The 22,673-nt window shown below is 36.9% G+C and overlaps 1 protein-coding gene across 2 annotated transcripts in view; it reads right to left on the bottom strand.

Moving 5' to 3' along the window:
- Nucleotides 1-9,875: 9,875 nt before the first annotated feature.
- The window catches only part of LOC120306494 (ribose-phosphate pyrophosphokinase 2), a 38,869-nt gene continuing 26,071 nt past the window's right edge, over nucleotides 9,876-22,673 (bottom strand). For both annotated transcript variants that reach the window (XM_039339816.1, XM_039339817.1), the window contains 4 exons: nucleotides 18,348-18,472; nucleotides 14,472-14,645; nucleotides 13,124-13,283; nucleotides 9,876-11,078 (listed from right to left, as the gene is read on the bottom strand). In XM_039339816.1, the coding sequence (XP_039195750.1) occupies nucleotides 10,986-11,078; nucleotides 13,124-13,283; nucleotides 14,472-14,645; nucleotides 18,348-18,472 (552 nt within the window). In that variant the 3' untranslated portion in view covers nucleotides 9,876-10,985. The remainder of the gene's footprint in view (nucleotides 11,079-13,123; nucleotides 13,284-14,471; nucleotides 14,646-18,347; nucleotides 18,473-22,673) is intronic.

Here is a 22,673-nt window from a genome sequence, read left to right as displayed (position 1 = left end):
CGAATCTTGTAGCCCATTCCAGCCTTGTGTAGGTCTACAATTTTGTCTCTAACATCCTTGGATATCTCTTTGGTCTTTGCCATGGTGGAGAGTTTGGAATCTGATTGAATGATTGTTTCTGTGGACAGGTGTCTTTTATACAAGTAACAAGCTGAGATTAGGAGGACTCCCTTTAAGAGAGTGCTCCTAATCTCAGCTCGTTACCTGTATGAAAGACACTTGGGAGCCAGAAATCTTGCTGATAGGGGATCAAATACTTCACTCATTAAAATGAAAATCAATTTATAACTTTTTTGAAATACTTTTTTCTGGATTTGTTTGTTGTTATCCTGTCTCTCAGTGTTAAAATAAACTTACCATTAAAATTATAGACTGATTATTTTTTTGTCAGTGGGCAAACATACAAAATCAGCAGGGGATCAAATAATTTTTTCCCTCACTGTAAAATGAGGAAATGAGGGCTGGCAAAAGACACTCATTGATCTACTGTATATGCAATATAATAAGCAAAACAATAGGCACCTGTTCTCCCTAGCCATCTAAAACAAGCTCCTATGTGTTGTCAAATTTTAACTGTGTCAAAGGGGTTTTGTGAGTCAATTAAAAGTTACACAGTGCATTAGGCACCAATCGTTCTCAAGAATTGATTTTTTTTTTTTACTACTACGGATTTATATTCTAGTGTTAAAAATGTAAAAATCTTCCCAAGGACATTGACTGATCATAGTCCTGTATGGTTGGAGTTAATTGCTGAGAAGGAGGAGAAAATGAAAATTTATTTAGATATGAGGTGAATGTACAGAAACTTAGAGAATATTTAAAGGAATTTTTTATTTTAAATATGTCTAAGGGAACTTCAATGGCTATGGTATGGGACGCCAGTAAGGCTTATATGCGTGGGATTTTGATTCAAATGAATAAGGTTTATAGGCAAAAACAAATGCAAAAATGTTAGGAATTGGAGGATGAGATTAAAATAAAAGAAAAAGCATTAATTTTGAATCCTTTGGATAAGAATGTAAAGGCTTCTATAAATTTGCTTAAAACACAATTCAATATGTTAATGGCTGGTCAGGTTGCAACTAATTTATGTTATATGAAACATAATACATTTTGTAATGCAAATAAGCCGGATAGGTGGTTGGCTTATCAATTAAGGAAGAAACAGAGGTCGAGAATTATAGATAAAATAAATTATAATGGTAAAGAGGTTTTTTTAGAAAGAATTGATTAACAAATCTTTTTTAGATTTTTATACAAAATTATATATGGGTCAGAAGGTACAGAGTTCGGATATAGATAAATATTTACAAGATGCTCATTTTCCGAAATTAACAAATGATCAAAGAGATGAGATTAATGGATTGATTACTTCACAGGAAATTATTATGGCAATTAAACAACTAAAAGTTGGCAAAGCACCTGGTACTGATGGATTGACATCAATTTATTATAAAACTTTAAGTGAGGAGATGATAGAGCCCTTGAAAGAACTTTTTAATAGTATATTGATGGGTTTAGACACACCTCCATCTTGGAGAAGGGCTTTTATTTCCTTGATTCCAAAAGAGGATCAAGATCTTACTTTACCTAAACATTATAGATCTATATCTCTTTTGAATATAGACTATAAAAGTTTTTCAAAACTTTTAGCAAATAGATTTATGATTGTATTGAATCAAGTGATACATACTGATCAAACAGGGTTTATAACTGGGAGATACATGAAGAATAATGTTAGACAAATTATTAATTTAATAGAATATTTGGACAAAAATAATCAGATTCCTGCAGGTTTGATTTTTTTAGATGCTGAGAAAGCCTTTGATCAGTTAAATTGGCAATTTATGTTAAGATTGGTTGAAGAAATGAATTTTGGGGATAAAATTTTGCAAGCTCTTAGAGGTATTTATTAAAAACAATCGGCACAACTTATAATTAATGGAGGTTTATCTGAGGTTTTTCAAATTGGAAAGGGAACAAGACCGGGATGTCCATTGTCCCCTTTGTTGTTTGTTTTAACATTAGAAATTTTGTTGATTAAAATTCGTGAATCATCTAAAATAAAGGGAATAATGATTAATAAGAAAGATTACAAGTTAAGAGCTTTTGCTGATGATTTGGTTGTTACTTTGTCTCAACCAACCTATTCGGTATTGGAGTTGTTACAGATTATAAATCAGTATGGGCAAGTTTCTGGTTTTAAAGTTAATAATAATAAGACTAAAATATTATCTAAAAATATGTCTAATTCAGATAAGGAGATTTTAGTTAATTTGACAGGTTTTGAAATTGTAAGAAAGGTAAAATATTTGGGGGTTTATATAACTGTCTCTAATGTAAAATTGTATAAAAATAATTACGAAATGTTATGGCTTAAAATGCAGAAGGATTTGAATGATTGGAAAAAAAATTGCAATTATCTTTGTTAGGGAGAATTGCTGCAGTTAAAATAAATGTTCTGCCAAAATTTCTTTTCTTGTTTCAAATGATACCCATTTTAAAGAAAGAGATAAATTTAGAAGAATGGCAGAAGGGTATTAATAGATTTATTTGGGCTGAGAAAAAACCAAGAGTTAAGCTTAAAATTATACAAGATGTTCGAGAGAGAGGTGGACTCAAGGTGCCGAATTTGAAATTGTATTATGATGCAGTGGTTTTAACGTTGATTAGTGATTGAGTTAACTTAACAAATTCAGATATACTTTCTTTGAAGGGATGGGATTTATTATTTGGATGGCATGCGTATTTAATTTATAATAAAAAGGTGGATAGGGTTTTTAAGTCCCATGTTTTAAGAATTGCTTTATTGCGTGTCTGGAAGAAATATTATAGATTAAATTTCAGAATACCGTTGTGGGGAATTCCTGGGCACACAATAGAGGGGATAAGGAAAGGAGTGAAAATGGATAGGATTTCTTATAAACAATTGCTTAAGTGGGAAGGGAATAATTGGCAATTAAAATCTATGGAGGAATTAATGCAAGAAAATATTATTTATTCTTGGTTCCAGTATAGGCAATTATTAGAAAGATGGAGTATAGATCAAAAAGTGGGTTTTGCTATGGAAGATGTGAATTTGATGAAACAAATTAAAGATCAAAGTAGAACTCATATAAAAAGAGTTTATAGTGCTTTAGTGGAATTGGATTCAGAAACAGAATTAGTTAAAGATTGTATGGTTAAATGGGCTCAGAATTTTGAAGAGCCGATTTTATTAGATACAAGGGAGATAATTTGGGTGAGGAATGTTAAATTTACTCAAGCTCAAAATTTACGAGAAAATTTTTATAAAATGTTTTATAGGTGGCACCTTGATCCACAAAAGTTGTCTCGTATGTATCCGAATGTACAGCCCAAATGTTGGAGATGTGGTTGTCTGGATGCAACGTACTATCATATTTGGTGGTCATATAGAAATGTAAAGGCTTTTTGGATTAAGATTTAGTGGAACATTCAGAAGATTTTTAATAGAAGGATAAAATTTATACCACAATTATTTTTGTTAGGTATTATTGTAGACTGTGATGGTAAAGAGATTATCTTAATGTTAAATTTTATTACGGTGGCAAGGTTGCTGATTGGGCAATATTGAAAGAAGGAGTCCTTGCCTACTATAGAAGAATGGTTTCTCAAAGTTTCTCATTTATCAGAAATGGCAAAAATTTCGGCTTATCTGAAAGACCATTCACAAGAGAGATATATTTCGGTGTAGAAAAGATGGGTAAATTTTGTACAGATTAAATATGGGATTAGGAAGTATTATTTAGCTTTTGAATAATTTATAGTTTAAATTGGGTATGGTTGGATTTGTAGTTTTTATGTATTGGAGTTAAAGTACTTTAATTTTTTTTGGGATGTATGTATAGTGGATTGATGTTCATTTAATTTGTATGTTTTTTTTTTCTCTTTCTTTAACCCTGTATTCAGCTCTGGGAAGGAGGGGGGAGGGTTATGGGGTGGGAGGGGGGGTATTTTATTGTAAAATGTATATAAAAATTTTCAATAAAAAAAAGTTACACAGTGCATTTATATCACATTTTGGTTCAGATTATCTGTACCTATGATACATCAGAACAGTTGCTAACAAATCTCAGTGTTGGTGATTCTGTAATACACAAATGAAACTGAATAAAAAATCACTATATTTGGAAGAGAGAGGCTATCTGGGAAACATCTGGTATCACCAATCCCACCAGGGAAACAGCAGAAGGCTCTGTCTAAATGCTACAGATGGGTGCTAAGGAATTGTATTCTTTACTGTGGAGTTTTGAATAATAATAACAACAACAACAACAACAACAACAACACTGTCCGTATATATAGCCAAGATATTATGGAGTTTGGCTTGGACAAATGTGCCAGACTTAATATCAAAAAAGGAAAAGTAGTGAAAACTGAAGGAATCAAGATGCCCCACGAAAATAACATTAAGAGTCTGGATGAGGAAGATTACTACAAATACTTGGGTATCCTTCAAGCTGACAACATCAAGCACACTGAAGTCAAGAAAAAGATTAGAGGTGAATACATCAAGAGAGTGAAGAAGATCTTAAAGTCCAAACTCAATGGAGGAAATACCATAAAGGCAATCAACACCTGGGCAATTCCAGTCATTGGGTACACAGCTGGAATAGTGGACTAGACTCAAGCAGAACTAAAAGCAATGGATAGGAAGACCAGAAAAATAATGACAATGAATCATGCCCTTCATCCACGCAGTGACATTGATAGACTTTATCTACCAAGGCAAATAGGTGGGTGTGGAATGCTACAAGTACATCAGATGGTTGAAGAAGAAAAAATGGCTTTGGAAGAATATCTGAAGAACAATGATGAAGATGCACTGAAATTAGTATATCAGGAAGGCTTATGACTACTGGAGAGATCAAACTAGCCTACAAGACAGACCAAATGAAGAACAGAATAGAGGCATGGGAAGACAAAGCATTACATGGCCAATAGCTGGGAAAGCAGATAATAACAAGACCTGGCAATGGCTAAGAGCAGGAAAATTGAAGAAATTGACCAAGGGACTAATTCTGGCTGCACAAGACCAAGCCTTAAGGACAAATGCATATAAAGTCAAAATTGAGAAGACAGCAACAGACAGTAAGTGCCGCCTATGTAAAGAAGCTGAAGAAACAGTGGACCACCTGGTAAGCTATTGCAAGAAGATTGCACAGACTGACTACAAGCAGCGGCATGACAAAGTAGCAACAATGGTGCATTGGAAGATCTGCAAAAAATATCATTTGCCTGTAAGCAAAAACTGGTGGGATCATAAAATAGAGAAAGTCATAGAAAATGATAAAATTAAACTGCTCTGGGACTTCAGAATTCAAACAGACAAGCACCTGCAACATAACACCCCAGACTTAACAATTGTCGATAAGAAAGACAAAAAAGTCTGGATAGTGGACGTGGCAGTGCCTGGAGATAGCAGAATAGAAGAGAAAGAACTGGAGAAGATAACAAAATACAAAGACCTACAAATTGAAATAGAAAGACTGTGGCAAAAGCAAGCAAGGGTAGTACCAATAGTCATAGGCTCCTTGGGTGCAATCCCAAAACAACTGGAGCACCACTTGAACACCATTGGCATTGACAAATTCGCTATTAGTCAATTGCAAAAGATGGCCTTACTAGGAACTGCTTCCATCCTGCGACAATATCTGTAATACCATCAAACATCCACATCTGCCTATCCCAGGTCCTGGGTAAGGACTCGATAGGTAGACAAAATGCCAAATCCAGTCTGAACATCTGGCTGACTGTGCGATGATCCATAATAATAATAAAATTGGAAGGGACCTTGGAGGTCATCGAGTCCAACCCCCTGCTCAGGCAGGAACCCTACACCATTTCAGACAAATGGCTGTCCAGTCTCTTCTTAAAAACTTTCAGTGTTGGAGCATTCACCGCTTCTGGAGGCAGGTTGTTCCATTGGTTAATTGTTCTGTCAGGAAATTTCTCCTTAGTTCTAAGTTGCTTCTCTCCTTGATCAGGTTCCATCCATTGCTTCTCGTCCTGCCTTCAGGCGCCTTGGAGAATAGCTTGACTCCCTCTTCTTTGTGGCAGCCCGAGATATTGGAACACTGCTATCATGTCCCCCCTCGTCCTTCTCTTCGTTAAACTAGACATACTCAATTCCAGCAACCGTTCCTTGTTTTAGCTTCCAGTCCCCTAATCATCTTTGTTGCTCTTCTCTGTACTCTTTCTAGAGTTTCAGCATCTTTTTTACATCGTGACCAAAACTGGATGCAGTATTCCAAGTGTGGCCTTACCAAGACATTGTAAAGTGGTATTAATATTTCACGTGATCTTGATTCTATCCCTGTTAATGCAGCCCAGCACTGTGTTGGCTTTTTTGGCAGCTGCAGCACACTGCTGGCTCATATTTAAGTGATTGTCTACTAGGACTCCAAGATCCCTCTCATAGTTACTACTATTGAGCAAGGTACCCGATACTATACCTGTACATTTGATTTTTCTTGCCTAAATGTAGAACCTTACCTTTTTCACCATTGAATTTCATTTTGTTAGATAGCGCCCAGTGTTCAAGTCTGTCCAGGTCCTCCTGTATCTTAAGCCTGTCTTCTGGAGTGTTGGCTATTCCTGCCAGCTTGGTGTCATCCGCAAATTTGATGATTTCCCCATCTATCCCCTCGTCCAAATCATTGATGAAGATGTTGAAGAACACTGGGCCTAGAACAGAGCCCTGGGGCACCCCACTACACACTTCCCTCCATGTAGATGCAGTTCCATTGAGGACCACATGCTGAGTACGGCCAATCAGCCAGCTACGGATCCATCTGGTGGTGATTCTGTCTAACCCACATTTTTCTATCTTATTGAGTAGTAGGTTGTGATCTACTTTATCAAATGCCTTACTGAAGTCCAAGTAAATTATATCCACAGCATTCCTCTGATCCACTAATTTTGTCACTTGGTCAAAGAATGCAATAAGGTTTGTCTGGCATGATCTGTTTTTGACAAACCCATGTAGGCTTTTAGTAATGACTTTGTTTGCTTCTAGGTGTTCGCTGATTCATTGTTTATCTTTTCCAGAATCTTCCCTGAGGTCAGGCTGATAGGTCTGTAATTTCCTGGATCCATTTTTTTTCTTTTTGAAGATGGGAACTACATCAACTCTTTTCCAGTCCTCTGGTAGTTCCCCAGTGTTCTTTTTTTTTTAAAAAAATACATTTTTATTGAAATTTTTTTTTTAAATTTTACAAAAAACAAAACAACCCTTCCCCAAACCTCCCCAACCCTCCCATTCCCTCCCCCAACCTTCCCAGAGCTGAATATAGGCTTAATTAAAATTTCTTCAAAAAATCTTTAAAAAGATATAAACCATGAATAAATCTAAATACATTAATTAAACAAATTATAAAATAATTAGCAATAATATATATATAGAAAAACATAAATACCAAAAGAAAAATACTTAAAAGAAAAAGAATAAAGAAAGAAAAAGATAAAAGAAAATATAATAAAAGTAAAAAGTAAAAATAAAAAGAAAGTAGTCTATAAAATATTTTAAATTTTAAATATTAAATATCAGTTATTAAAAAACTAAATATTTTTTTATATCCAACTTATGTTGTATAAAATCTATCCATTTTTTCCATACCGCAAAATACTTCTCTTGCGATTGATCCTTCAAAAAAGCCAAAATCTTTGCCATTTCCGCCAAATAAGAAACTTTAAAAAACCATTCTTGCAAAGTAGGAAAAGATTCCTTCTTCCAACATTGTCCTACTAACAACCTTGCAGCTGTAATTAAATTTAACATCAATGTAGTCTCTTTAGTATCACAATCAGTAACAATACCTAACAAAAACAATTGTGGGGTAAATTTTACCCTCCTTCTAAAAATTCTTTGAATATTCCACCATATCTTAATCCAAAAAACTTTTATATTTTTACACGACCACCAGATATGATAGTAAGTAGCATCCAAACATCCGCATCTCCAACATTTAGGCTGTAAGTCAGGATACATGCGAGACATTTTTTGTGGATCAAGGTGCCATCTATAAAACATTTTGTAAAAATTCTCCCTTAAGTTTTGGGCTTGTGTAAATTTGACATTCCTCACCCAAATAATTTCCCAGGTATCTAATAGAACTGGTTCACCAAAATTTTGTGCCCATTTAATCATACATTCTTTGACTAGTTCTGCTTCTGAATCCAATTCTACTAACACCCCATAAATTCTCTTAATGTGAGTTCGTCTTTGATCTTTTATTTAACAAGTTTTCATCTTCTCTAAGCAAACCCACATTACGATCTATCTTCCACCTATCCACTATTTGTCTATACTGAAACCATGAGTAAATAATATTTTCTTGTGTTAAATCTTCCAAAGATTTTAACTGCCAATTTTTACCATCCCATCTAAGTAATTGTGTGTAAGAGACACTATCCATCTTAACTCCTCTCCTTATCCCTTCTATCGCATGCCATGGTATAGCCCATAATGGAATTTTAAAATCACTTCTATAATATTTCCTCCAAACCCAAAGTAAAGAAATCCTTATAATCAGTGTTCCAAGATCTTTGAAAAATATAGTTCAGTGGTTCTGAGATCACATCTGCCAGTTCCTTGAGAACTTTGGGATGTGATCCATCTGTTCCTGGTGATTTGAACTCGTCTAGGCTGGACAGGTGCTCACTTATCATTTTCTTGCCTACCTTAACTTGTGTTTCTATACTGTTTTTTATGGCACTATTTTTTCTTGGATTACTAGGTAGGCAAAAATGAGTCAGTTGAGTCTTGATTCTCAACATGTCCAACAGTTTAACTCTATGTAAGACCATAGGGTCAGGTTCAGGCTATATCTAAGCCCTAGGGAATTATGCAGTCAACTTTTTAAATACAGAATAATGTCCTTGTTCTTTCTCGATTAACTAAATATCACCACCAATCAATCAGACTAATGCTGTTTTAAGATTCAGAAATTCTGAAACAATAAACAGGCTTTTCTGATAGGACTTGAAATAGAAAACTGATTTATAACTTAATACATTAACAAACTTTGGCTCAGCTTTCTTGGAATCACAGTAAAAGACAAATATAAAGATACAAAGGAATACTGTATCAAATGTTAGATTAGGGTAACAACAGTGCATAATAGTTTGAATAATGCAATACTTTGTACACTACTTTTGATTTCAATTTAAGAAACTTTGCAACTCTTCTCTGCATTGTCGAGAATTTCAAGTTTTAGATGGTATTGCTTTTATATTGTAATCTAGAGATGCAACTTCATTTGATATATAGATAGGAATATCAACTGAAGCAATCGTTTCTGAAAATACTGAGCAATCTAAGAATAGTTAATCGTTAAAATGTTTATTATAAAAATACAGACTTTTCTGGCATATCTATTTCATTACTAAAAGAGAAGAAAACACACGTGGATAGTTTTAAGTAATTAAATTTCCCAATGTTGTAAACATCATTAAAATAAATTTAAAAAGTCTGATTTGCCTCTTTTATGCAATATAGTATACCATAGATGTAGCATAGAGTAGACTAGACCTTGAGGATGCAAATGGCCAAAATGCAAGCTGTTGATAAGTAATATATAAGCTTGCATCAGTAAATGGTTTGAGGTAGCAGTGCTGACTAATACGATTTAAGCAGCATGATTTTTTATGATCATCATCATGAATAAGAGTGTCCTCATATGCCATTAAGTCAGAAATTCTCAAACTCATGGTGCCTTTTGCAATGATATATAAATTCACGTGACACTCCTGTGAATGAATTAATGGTTTTGTTTGGGTTAGGAAAGGTCAACAAAATATTCTGCTTACTTTTAAGAATCAAAATTTAATTTATAACAAATATCCCAAAACAATTTTTATAAAATAAATTCTTTTAATTGGAAATAAGGAGTAAAACAATAAAACTTAAAATCATATTTTTTTAATAGGAAAGAAGAGCTTGCGTGTTTGATAAAAATCCTGAAACCTGGGATTTATTTTTAAAACAGACTCTTTTGTTATTCATTCATGTTATTATCCATTTCATTTGGATTGATACACACAGTTTATAGTAGTAACTGTAGAAAATCCTAACTTTGTTGCTGGCTTGTCAAGGTAGAGCAGGAGTAAGGACTGCCACCAATCCAGGGTGCAACAAATCTCAGAATTCATTCTTGCTTTCCTTTACAAGCTGGCTGCCAATTTGTCCAAACACAACAGAAGCAGGTTCATGTGATCTACTTTTAGACAGCATATAAATCTTGGTGCAGGAGGGAACGAGTTTTGATAGCAATCCAGCTTTGTGTGAACAAATCATTAGATAGTGTTAATTAGCTTAAAAATTAATTATTCATGTGTTTATAGTTTGAAAGAATTGCATATTTTTCAATCTTAAAAGAAGTCACTTAACCAAGCACATGTTTAATTTGACTTACTTCATTTAATTGTGTTAGAAAGATCTGAAATATTAAACATAATTCAGTAACTCAAGACAAACAAAGCTGTATGTTGAGATCCTATTATTTTGAACAAAGATCTGAAACAAAAGATTCTTTGGATGAGAGGACATGGAGTTAATAATTACTCCAAGTCTAATTTCAAGAGAGGTAAAATGATTACCATGTTCCCATAAAAAATCTGTAGCCGAGATTACTTCTCCCCGCAAAAGGGATCAACCTGAACAATTTATCTAAATGTCTGAAGTCTATAAGCAAATGTTGTAAATACAGCTATGGCTTTTGGAAAATATATTTTTCATGTGATAGTCATCAATATAAATCATGGCAACTATTATAGTGTCCTCTTTTAAAACACAAAGTTTGTAAATTTGCAACCAATTAAAAGTGTTGCCCATTTCACTTATTGTCCATGTTAGAAGTAGGAAATGCATAGTCAATCTAAAGCTTTCCAAGATATTATCTTAATATTGAATTGTGTTCTTCATTGTAGCACTCCTAAACATAGATTGAAATCTTGACTTGAAATTATAACGGCACATGGCTGAACAGGTAGGATACAGATTCACCATTGTGTGTTCTTCTGATTGCCTCAGCCAGAATCATAGAAATATCAATAACCTAGAAGAAAAGGCAACAGCTTATTATAAATCTCATTATCCACACATAAGGGTTGATTCTTACCTGAATGCTACATCAAAAACATGTGACAAGGAAACAAAGCCAAAGAATCATGATTTGGAAAAAAGTAGCTTATTTTTGTGCAAAATATTGAGAAGTTTTATGTGCATAAATCATTTGGCATTGATCACCATCCTTGCAGTGATACACACTTCCTGGTCCTGCCTGATCACTCAAGAATTCCATATAATTAATTAGCAATAGCAATAGTACTTAGACTTATATATCACTTCACAGTGCTTTACAGCCCTCTCTAAGTAGTTTACAGAGTCAGCATATTGCTCCCAAACAATCTGGGTCCTCATTTTACTGACCTCAGAAGAATGGAAGGCTGATTCAACCTTGAGCTGGTAAGTATCGAACTGCCAAACAGCAATTGGCAGTCAGCAGAATTAGCCTACAGTACTGCATCCTAATCACTGTGCCACCACGGCTCTTAATTACAGTGTTCTTTTGGACTCTCTCCAAGGGTTGGGAGTAGAACATATTGTTTTTCAGTGGTTCTCCTTCCTCTGAGGCGGTTTCCAGTTAAAACTGGTAGCTGGGGACAGATACAGCACAATAACCCTTGCTTTGTGGGCTCCTGTAGGCTTGACATTCTCCCCACTTTTATTCAATATTTACATAAGGCTCCTGGGCAGGTAATCTGCATACAGATGATATCAGCTTATAGATGATACCAGCTTTACACCTCAATCCTTGATTGAACAAGCAATGCTCTGAAGGTCCTATCTCAATGCCTGAAGACTGTGAGGGGCTGGATAGAAAGCAAGTTTTAGCAAAACTGAGTCACTTGAAGGACCTATTAGTTGCAGTGATTTTTTTCATCTTTAGTTCTTGAAATGATAGCACTTCCCCAAATAGAATTTGCTTGTAATTTGGAGTCCTTCAGGACTCCTGTGCAACAAGCAGATTAAAGCCTTTGCTAAGTGGGCATTCATTCATTGTGCCAATTGTGTCTTTCATGGATCAGGAGCTCCTAACTCATAGGCACTTATGTTTTGGTCATCTCTCATCTGGATTACTGCAATGTGCTCTACATAGGGCTACCCTAGAAGATCATTCAGAAGCTACAACTGATCCAAAATTCAACCATATGAGTAATTATGGACAATTATATCTTTACCCATCCAATGCAATGATTACTAATGAGCTGCCTGGTACAATTTAAGGTACTGGTTGTCAATGTGCCCTCTGAGACCCAAATGGGCAAAGCCAAAAACAAGTTTACAAATAAATTAAGAATAAACATATAACTTGCATGTTTCTGTACTATTACTTATAAAATACATACTGTAGGCAGAAAACACTTTTCAATGCAAACTTTTTACAGATGAAAACTGTCTCTAACGAAGACAAAAAAAAAAAAAAATGCATACAAGCAATCATCCAGCCAAACCACCAGCCGGTAGTAGAATGACTCCAAAAATAATTTTCCTTAACTTTTTCTTATTTCACTGAACTAATCTGTTGTCATTAATTCTTTTAGGCAAACTGCCATTTATTGAAGTTGCTAACCTCCCTGTAATCTTGTTTCCAGAGATTGATCTGTATATTTCGAACTCTATTCCCCCATGATTATAATACTGTAGTTTTTTTCACTATGATGCGAGTTTTCTAGAAATATAAACAAATTCATTTCTGAAAAGTATTTCCAGTGCCTTACATGTGCAGTCATTTAGTTTGCTTTGCTTGGCAATCTTTTATTGGATACCACTTCAAAATATTTTTTAAAATAAATTAGTAAGTATCTCTGTCACCATGTTAACAAAAGTATGCTTCATTCTAAACATTAAATTTGGCAATTCCTATTGTTTTAAGTAAAAGACACAGAAAGTTTGTGGGTCACATCTTCTTGTTTGGGTCTAAAGTATCTTAGCCTAACATCAGTAAATACAATTCCCAGTCAGAAGTTTCTTCCCCCTTTATACTGTGAAATTCAAATAAAAACTGCATAACAGATATTAAAAGAATATGAAAAGTACCTGGATCTTAGGACAATGTTTCATTTTCTCCTCCTGTGGGATTGTATTAGTTACAACAACAGCTTCAAATGCAGCATTATTGATGCGAGAAATAGCAGGGCCAGAAAAGATCCCATGAGTGAGAATTGCATAAACTTTAGTTGCCCCTGCAGAAACCAGCCTGTTAAACATAGGGGAAAATAGGGAATAGGGGAAAGTGTTTCTACAAACATCAGTCAATTATATATTAGATTTCAGGCAAATCTAAATATCCCTAATATTTACCAGAAAAATTTAAGATAGTAAAAGACATGCATGCTTTTTTCCCTAGCAGATAAAACAATCAGATGGAACATTTCTTTACATACTTGGGAATGCTTAAAGGCAGCCCATATTATGCTTCCTATTATATTATATTATGCCATTATTATGCTACATTATGCTCTGTGTATGCCATGCATGTTTAAGTGAATATTAAAATTGTCACAGTAATATGAAACAAAATGAGAATTATCCCTTAATAAACCAAGCTGCTAAGATACCTTTTCTTTTATATTCTGTTCTTGTATATGGAGCCTTTTTGAACTGTGTTCTCTATATTGGAGCATCTTCAGAGTCACTAGGTATTCTGAACATACTTTATGAAAGTAATTTCCATGCCTGACTACAGGTAGTCCTCAACTTACAGCAGTTCATTTAGTGACCGTTCAAAGTTACAATGGCACTGGAAAAAGTGCCTTATGACTGTTTTTCATACTTATGCAACATCCCCCTGGTCACATGATCAAAATTCAGATGCTTGGCAACTGCTTCATATTTATATTTCATATTTATGACAGTTGTAGTTTCCTGGGGCTATGTGATCACCTTTTGCAACCTTCTGACAAGCAAGCAAAGTCAATGGGGAAGCCAGATTCATTTAACTAACTTAACAACTGCAACGATTAACAACTGTGGCAAGAAAAGTCGTAAAATGGGGCAAAACTCACTTAACAAATGTCTCACTTAGCAACATAAATTTTGGGCTTAATTTTAACTTGAGGACTACTTTTATATGTGCACTGCAAAGGTGTGATGACTCTTATGCAGTGAAAGATTATCATATCGCTTGTTTAAGTCAAAATATATTTTCACCTGGAAAAATTCAATTTTACAAAGTTTATTTTGTTCTTAACTTTTAGGGAGCATCCTTTTGATGAACAGAAAAAAAATAAAAAATACAAATCTAAAATTCCGTGCATCCACGATCCATATTTCTTAAATTAGAATTCATTGTTCCTTTACAAGAAACTCTTTCATTGCCTTTGCTTCCTTTTGCCTAACATCTTAATCCAAAAATCAGACTATATATTCCTCAGGATTTACTTACTTGTCAGCTGCGTGACATATTGTGCCACATGTGTCTGCCATGTCATCCACAAGAATTGCTACGCGATCAGTCACATCCCCAACCAAGACCATTCGGTCCACTTCATTGGCTTTCTTTCTTTCTTTGTGAATCAGGGCAAATTCCACATTAAGCCTGTCTGCAATTGAAGTGACCCTATAGTGTGTTAAGAGAGGAAAAATGAGAGAGCAAATAATTTTAAATATTGCATGTAACCAATGTTTCAAAGGAATACTAGACTTCTTTATATCCTTTATACTAAATCCCTAATACGTGTGCTTCTATCTTTTATTGAGATTGATACATTGATATAGCAAAACTACCTCACTTTAAAAATGTACATCCTGACAACAAATCAATTATTTTATGATTTTCAAAAGTCTCTAAACAGATCACTGGATATTTTTAAGTTAAGATATTCAAATTTAAGTGCTTTTCAAACAAATCTATTCTGTGTTTGGTTGTATGTATGTCTATTCATATACACAAAATTGAGAGTGATCTCTAGTGGTCTACTTTATACATAAACAAAATGAACTAAGATATACTAAATATGTATAATTATATGTGTATGTGTGTACGTGCGCGCCTGTGTGCGTATAATGATGGGTGGTGTGTATCTACTTATGGATAAAATCTAAGATGTACAGGCCATGTACGGTAAGTTTTCAAAGTATCAATGACATTTTCTGAGATATAGAGAACCACAGGCAATCTGTGTGTTTGCATATGGTTACACATGGACAATGGACTCATGTTTCTTACTGATGTTCTGTGTTCTTAAATCATGACTGTTTGTTCAATTAAGTAAGTCATAGCACGATCTACAAATCTGATATACATAGATATAGGTAGTCTTCGACTTAAGACCACAACTGAGCCCAAAATTTCTATTGCTAAGCGAGACAGTTAATTGAGTTTTGCTCCCTTTTATGACCTTTTTTGTCACAGTTAAATGTATCTGGATTCCCCATTGACTTTGTCAGAAGATTGCAAAGATGATCACATGATCCCAGGACACTGCAATTGTCATAGATATGAGTCAGTTGCCAAGCAATTGAATTTTGATCACATGCTGTTGTAACTTTGAATGGTCACTAAACAAATTGTTGTTAAGTCAAGGACTATCTGTAAACATATGTACCCCCATCCTTCAAGTTGTCATGATTCTGATTTGAAAAACTGCTCATTTAGGTGAGAGATTGTTGGACTTTTAAAAAAGAATCATTGTTGCCATCTACAAATCTGACCTATGTCCATGACTAATATTTTACAAGTTTGCGATTTCTGTGTGATCCTCTTGTTTTACCCACTATGGCAAATTTAGTGTAATCTTGATTTAAAAATCCAACATTAGGAAGCATGTAATTCCAAGGAGAGGAACCTTTAAATTGCCAATATAGTGGTGTTACAAAAGATTTCAATTTTGAAACAACTGTTCTGAGCTTACCAAGTGTTTCAAGCCCAAAACTGATTGGCTTAACCTGAAACACTACTGGCAGAGTCAGAATGATCCCATTTTGAACTTGAAATGTTCTATCTAAACAGAAATAGGTATGCTTGTGTAAGAAAGACGCTCTTAACCCTTTGGCACAAAAATGAACAGAGAGACTACCAACTTTGTCAAAGGTATCAAGTTCCAGAGTTAAATCCACCATTAAAAGTACCTTCACATTGTGTATTAGATTACTATTATTCTATTACATACTACTGTGTTTTCCCGAAAATAAGACCTACCCAGAAAATAAACCCTAGCCCGATTTTTGTCATGCGCCTAATATAAGTCCTACTCCAAAAATAAGTCCTAGTTAAGAGCCCACCCACCAGGTCCCACCATCTGGTTGCTCACTGCCACAACGGGGCAGGAGAGTGTGCATCACACTGGTGCCGCTGCCACAAGGCTAGTCAAGGCAGGGACGTTGGGTGATGGAGCTGCCTCACGCACCCCGCACGCCCTTACCACAGGGCCCCTGTAGCCAGGCCACTCCCCGCTCGGTGACTTCCCCCCACCCATTCAATGACCTGGCTACCTGCCTGCCTTTTCCTTTTCACTCCCCTATCGAGCCGGACTGCCATGTTATGGAGGATGGGCGGGGGAGGCTCAGTCAGCTTACCCGGTCACCCTCCGCCGTTTCAGAGCCCGGGAGGAGTGATGGTGAAAGGCTCTGCCACTGCTGTGCAACAGCCGCGTCAGCCACTGGAGGAGCTTTCTTTGGTCCTGGCCACTTCCCTTCGCCCTGTAAATTATCTGCCTGGCGGCAGCCTGTTCCTCCTTCTCTGCCAACTATCCCATGGCTTGCACCATGATTGGGCAGCGCAAGCCTCCCCTGCAGCCTCCCTCCACCTGCCCATCTGCTCCCTCTCACTGTCTGTTTGCCTGCAGCCTCAACAGCTTACAGGGCTTCCCTGGGCAGACACTTGGGAGGCGAGGGCAGTGCTGGCAGAACAAGCCTTTAGGCGAGGAGGAAAGCAGTGCAGACAGATAGGGGAAGCCAAAGGACCTGCCACATTCTGTCCTTTTGCAAGCAAACGAAGCTTCCAGTCTCCATCATTTCTCCATCCGGGCGAAAAATGTTTGGGCTCCTGTGGAGCTCTTGCAAACGCACCATTTGCAAGCAGACAAGGCCTCCAATCTGTCTCTGGATGAAAAGTGTTTGGTGCCTACGGGGTGCTTGGAAATGGAGCCAATCGCTACGTTTCGAAGTGCTTCATAGGCAACCAAACACTTTTCGCCCGGACGGAGACTGGAAGCTTCATCTGCTTGCAAATGGGGCCCTTGGAAACAGAGCAATTTGCTCTGTTTCTAAGCACCCCATAGCTGCCCAAGCACTTTTTGCTCAGAGGGATACTGGAAGTGTCTGCTTGCAAAAGAAAAGACTGTGGCAGGCGGAGAGAGGTGGCAGAGGAGGCTTGTGCCGCTCAGACCTTTGGCTTCCCCTGCCTGTCCACACTGCTCTCCTCGCCTGAAGGCGCGTTCTGCCAGCACCGCCTTCGCCTCCTGAGCATCTGCTCTGGGAAACCCTGTAAACTGTTGCGGCCGTGGACAAGCAGACGGTGGGAAGGAGTTGGCGGGTGGCCGCAAAATAAGACATCCGCCAAATTAAGCCCTAATGACTCTTTTGGTCCAATATATATATATAGTAGCACATTATAATTATTACATTATTATTATTGACTTCAGTAACAAAGTGAAAATGAATAAGTCAAATAATCTTTATAGCTTAAAGCTTTCCAAAGTTGCAAGTCTGGTGCTCAAGACTGCTTTTTGAACCATAAGGCAAAAGAGAAGTGTACAATGCAACTGCTGGCTTCCAGGAGCAAAATGTTCTTTGGAATGCATAAGGGTATCAATATGACATCTATATGCAACTCTTTAAACCACACACAACTTTTTCTGTAATTGTGGTGCAATCATCAAAGGCAGAAACACAAATATGATGTAGCCATTTTAGGCGTAGCAGAGAAGTGTCAGATGAGCACCCAAATTGCTCCCAAGAACTTTTTTGCCCTAAAAACTAAAATAGCACTAGCACTTAGTTTTATATATCGCTTCACAGTGCTTTATAGCCCTCTCTAAGTGGTTTACAGAGACAGCATATTGCCCCCAACAATCTGGGTCTTCATTTTACCAAGCTCGGAAGGATGGAAGGCTGAATCAACCTTGAGCCGGTGAGAACTGAACTGCTAGCAGTTGGCAGAATTAGCCTGCAATACTGCATTCTAACCACTGTGCTACCACAGCTATTATATCCAGAACCCTATCATATATGGTTTGTTTGCTACAACTTAGTCAAACGTTGAATGCCGAAGCATTTTGTTTAGAATGAATGTTTATAAGCACACAATAACTGCTGTGACCTTTTTGCTCCACCTGCATCGGGAGACACAATGACACAGTTTCTCCAGTCCACAATGTTTTCTTTGATCCATTGTAATACAGCTGGTTCTGCATACAGGTTGTCCACAGGGATATCAAAGAAGCCCTGAATATTACAAGAAAAGAAACAGTTGTACATTGAATTCTGTGAACAGCTGTCTTTAACTGGCTTGACTGATCACGTAGAAGACAGAGATGATGATATATAGTTTTCAATAGTGTTTTCTAGGCAACATGCACAGCAAAATGTACACTTGCTTTTATTTAGGCTTTCAAAAAAATAAGTTTACGCTTTATTCTATATTGTAGTCTTATTTTGGCATACATTTTTTATTAAATTTTATTCTAAAATAAAAATACAGGAAAAGCAAAAGTTAAAGAACCAAGGGAAAGAAAAGTAGAAAGAGAAAAAGAAAGTAGTGACTTTTGACTTTTTTCAGTGCACTAAAACACAAAAACAGTACAACCTCAAACTTTTACTTTACTGTACATTTCAGGTTTCAAGCTACTTCTATAATAACAAAATCATTATAATAATCAAACCTTAAAATCAAGTTTTGATTATTATAATGACCATTTCGTTATATCATTTAATCATTTCATTTTTTCAATTTTGAGCAAAAAGCTCAGAAGCAGTATCCAAGTAAAACAAAACTAGTTAAGTTCTTCTATGTGATTAAAACAGTCAGTTTTGCCATCACCTTTACCATCCATTTTTCCATGGTGGGAATTATCTTCATGCACTATGTTCTAGTCTTAAAGAGAATATAAAAGGATGTATCATTGGTACATATCACCAGAAAAACAGTCTAGAACACAGGTCGGCAACCTGCGGCTCCGGAGCCGCATGCGGCTCTTTGAGCCTTCCCCTGCGGTTCCCAGCCTCCTCTGCCTTTGCAGAGAGAGACAGAGACAGAGAGAGGAATTGCGCTTTCCTGCTTTTCTCTCTCTCTCTGTGTGTGTGTGTGTGTGGGTTTTTGTGTGTGTGTGTGTGTGTGTGTAAAAAAGAGAGTGCACTCACAGTGTTCTCCGAGGAGCTGAAAAGCTTACTGGGCGGAGCTCCTCCCTTTGCTGCATCTCTGCAGGAAGCAGGAAGGGTAGGAGAGAGCTAGCTAGCCCAGCTAGGGTGACTCAGGCATTCTGGGAGTTGAAGTCCATGAGTCATAAAAGAGACGAGGTTGCCTACCCCTGATCTTGTTGGACAACAGCCTGAAGCTTGTCAGGTGAGCAGCAGATAGGAGAGAGAGAGAGAGAGAGAGGGGAAAGAGAGAGAGAGAAAGAAAGAGAGCGGGGGAAGAGGAGTGGCAGACCAAGGGCAGATAGAGAAGGAGAGAGAGAGAGACCCGTTTGACATATAAAATGAAGATAACACTGCATATATCCTTTTTTTACCTGTGTGTGTGTGTGTGTGTGTGTGTATACATACATACATATACATATACATAAATATATACACACACACACACACACACATACACACACAAACACACACACACCTATAATAAAGGTAAAAAAGGATATATGCAGTGTTATCTTCATTTTAGATATCAAAATGGTTTTGCGGCTCCCAGTGTTTTGTTTTTGGTGGGAAACGGGTCCAAGTGGCTCTTTAAGTGTTTTGGGTTGCCCACCCCTGTCTAGAATATAGAAAGGTTCTTCAAATATACTGTATGCTGGGAATGTCACCAATGAGAATGGAAACTTCATCACACGTAGTAAACATGTAAAAAACCCCAGAAAATTCTAGATTCAATTACAGATAATAGAGATTTTAAAGATTTCATATACAATTCAAACCAGAGATTTTGGGAGAATTAATGGATAAGCAGCTGGACATGAAACTTTGTTTTTAAATATTACAACTATAGTGAGATTAATATATGCATAAAGGTGGGAAGATTCAACCTGACCCACAATGGAGTAATGAATGGTGACAATGATGGAACTTACTCAGATGGCCAAAATGACTGCTTTAATTATATGATATTGTCTACATTTGATATTGGAAAACCCTTATAGATGAAGTTATATGGTTTTGATTAGAACAAAAATAACATTATACTAAAAACATAATCAGCGGTATAACCATAGAGCAGGGCTTTTCAACCAGTGGTACGGGTACCATCTGTGGTACACTGGCACCTGGCAGGTGATATGCGACCATCCTACAAAAGTAGCGGGGGAGGGGAATGAGCTGAACCAATGGCAGCACTGCACAAGCCTGAGTGAGAGATGGCTGGAGCTGCAGGGCTGTCAGGGCTCAGTGGAAGCGCCAGGATCAGCGCTTCTTCGGGGTTGTCAGGGCTCAGTGGAAGCGCCAGGATTAGCGCTAGGTTCCAGCTGGAGCTCAGCGCTGATCCTGGTGCTTCTGCCAAGCCCTGAAGAAGCACCAATCAGCGGGAATGTTGCAGCATCTCCAGGGTCTTGTGATTTACATTCAAATGCTTGGCAACTGATTTATATTTACGACAGTCACAGTGTCCCAGGGTCATGTGAAGTGACCAAAACCTGCTGCAACCACCCAGCAGATGGGGGGGAATAAAAACCAAACACTCCCCATCCCACTCCCACTGCCAATCCTCAACAGAAATGCTCACAACAATGAAAACCTCAGACAGGAGGAAGAGCACCGCCAGGTGGGCAGGCAGGTGTCTTGCTCAGCTGTGGCTTGGGGGGCACTTTTTTCACTGCCATTGTAACTTCGAACAGTCATTAAGCGAATTGTTGTAAGTCGAAGACTACCTGTACTTTATCACTTTTTTCCTTTTTTGTTTTGTTTTTGGTCATCAAGTTTTTGACACCTTGCTAGGCGACTGGTGGTACTCGGATGTTGCCATATCTTAAAAGTGGTGCAATGGGTGAAAAGATTGAAAAGCCCTGCTATAGAGTAAGAGGGTAATTTATATTTATAATTGCTATAAAAGAATACAGGTAGTACAGGTAGTTCTCGATTTATAATAATTGAGCCCAAAATTTCTGGTGTTAAGTAAGGCCTTTTGTTAAGCGACTTTCCCCCCATTTTATACCTTTCTTGTCACAGTTAAGTGTATCACTGCAGTTGATAAGTTAATCACATGGTCGTTAAGTGAATCTGGCTTCCCCATTGACTCTGCTTGTCAGAAGATCATAAAAGGTGATCATGTGGCCACCTGAATTTTGATCACATGATCATGAGGATGTTGCACAGGTCATAACTGTGAAAAACAGTCATAGGTCACATTTTTCAATGCCGTTGTAACTTGGAATGGTCACTAAATGATCTGTTGTAAGTCAAGGACTACCTGTAGCTTCTTAATCTTTTTCTTTTGATTTCTGCATTTTTCTTTGCTCTTTTCTTTTTTTATTCTAAATATTAGTTTTTGTTAATTTTTATTGTTCCAAAATTCTAATATAGTTTATTATTTTAAAAAAAGCTTTTAGATATATGTGCAAAGGTGGGCTAATTCGCTGTTATATTTATGACTGAAATGCAGTCTCTAACTAGTTGTGCCCAATCATTTAAGGAAGCAAGCAGACAAATCCTCCAGAGATACATATTAGAACAGGGGTCCCACCCCGGTCCGTGGACCAGTACTGGGCCACGGCATGCCAGCAACTGGTCCGTACAAACAAGGAAAGCCCCATCCACAGGATGCAGGCAGCACACAAAATCACGCCCCCTCTGGTCCACAGAAAAATCTCCATGTAACCTGTCCTGATGCCCAAAAGGTTGGGGATCTCTGTATTAGAATGAAAAGGTCTAAAAGGAAATATCAATTTACTGACACTAAGTACTGACTTACAATCTATTTCAGCCTGAGCTAAGATTGTATAAGTGGTTCTACTTTGTAACCGTTTATTTGCAGGGCTATTTTGCGATTTGGTTCCTGTGTTAACCTTTTAACATAATATTCCTTTTCTTTTATCCTGTATTTTATGAATCATCCAGCTTGTCCACTGAATTGTCCCCGTACTGGCGAGTTATTTTACCTACTCTCTAAATTCTTGGGAGTTTATCCTTATTAAAAGGCAGCATTTGCAGAATTGTGGTGTAAAAGAATGTGGGAGCCAGGCACAGGAGTTCAGAGAGTATAAGAGGCAATATGGCCTAGATACGAGGATCATGCCAAAGAAATTGCTGGCTCTACATTTGCCTGGAATGCATTTTCAGTTTTCAAGGTGTTTTTTTTTTTACCCTTGATTAGCACTGAGTTTTCTGAAATTCATGTTTTTCAATTGTTGACTTGACACTTCTCCACCATTCACATGCTGATTCTTACTCAGGTGAATATCTTTCAAGCCTGACAGTTGTCTCTGAGTTGTATGGA

The sequence above is a fragment of the Crotalus tigris genome, unplaced genomic scaffold (genome assembly GCF_016545835.1).
Source record: "Crotalus tigris isolate CLP2741 ecotype Arizona unplaced genomic scaffold, ASM1654583v1 scf7180000017740.2609645, whole genome shotgun sequence".
Classification (NCBI taxonomy): Eukaryota; Metazoa; Chordata; class Lepidosauria; order Squamata; family Viperidae; genus Crotalus; species Crotalus tigris.
The sequence above is the reverse complement of the archived record's forward strand: the minus strand, read 5'-3'. Positions and strand labels throughout refer to the sequence as shown.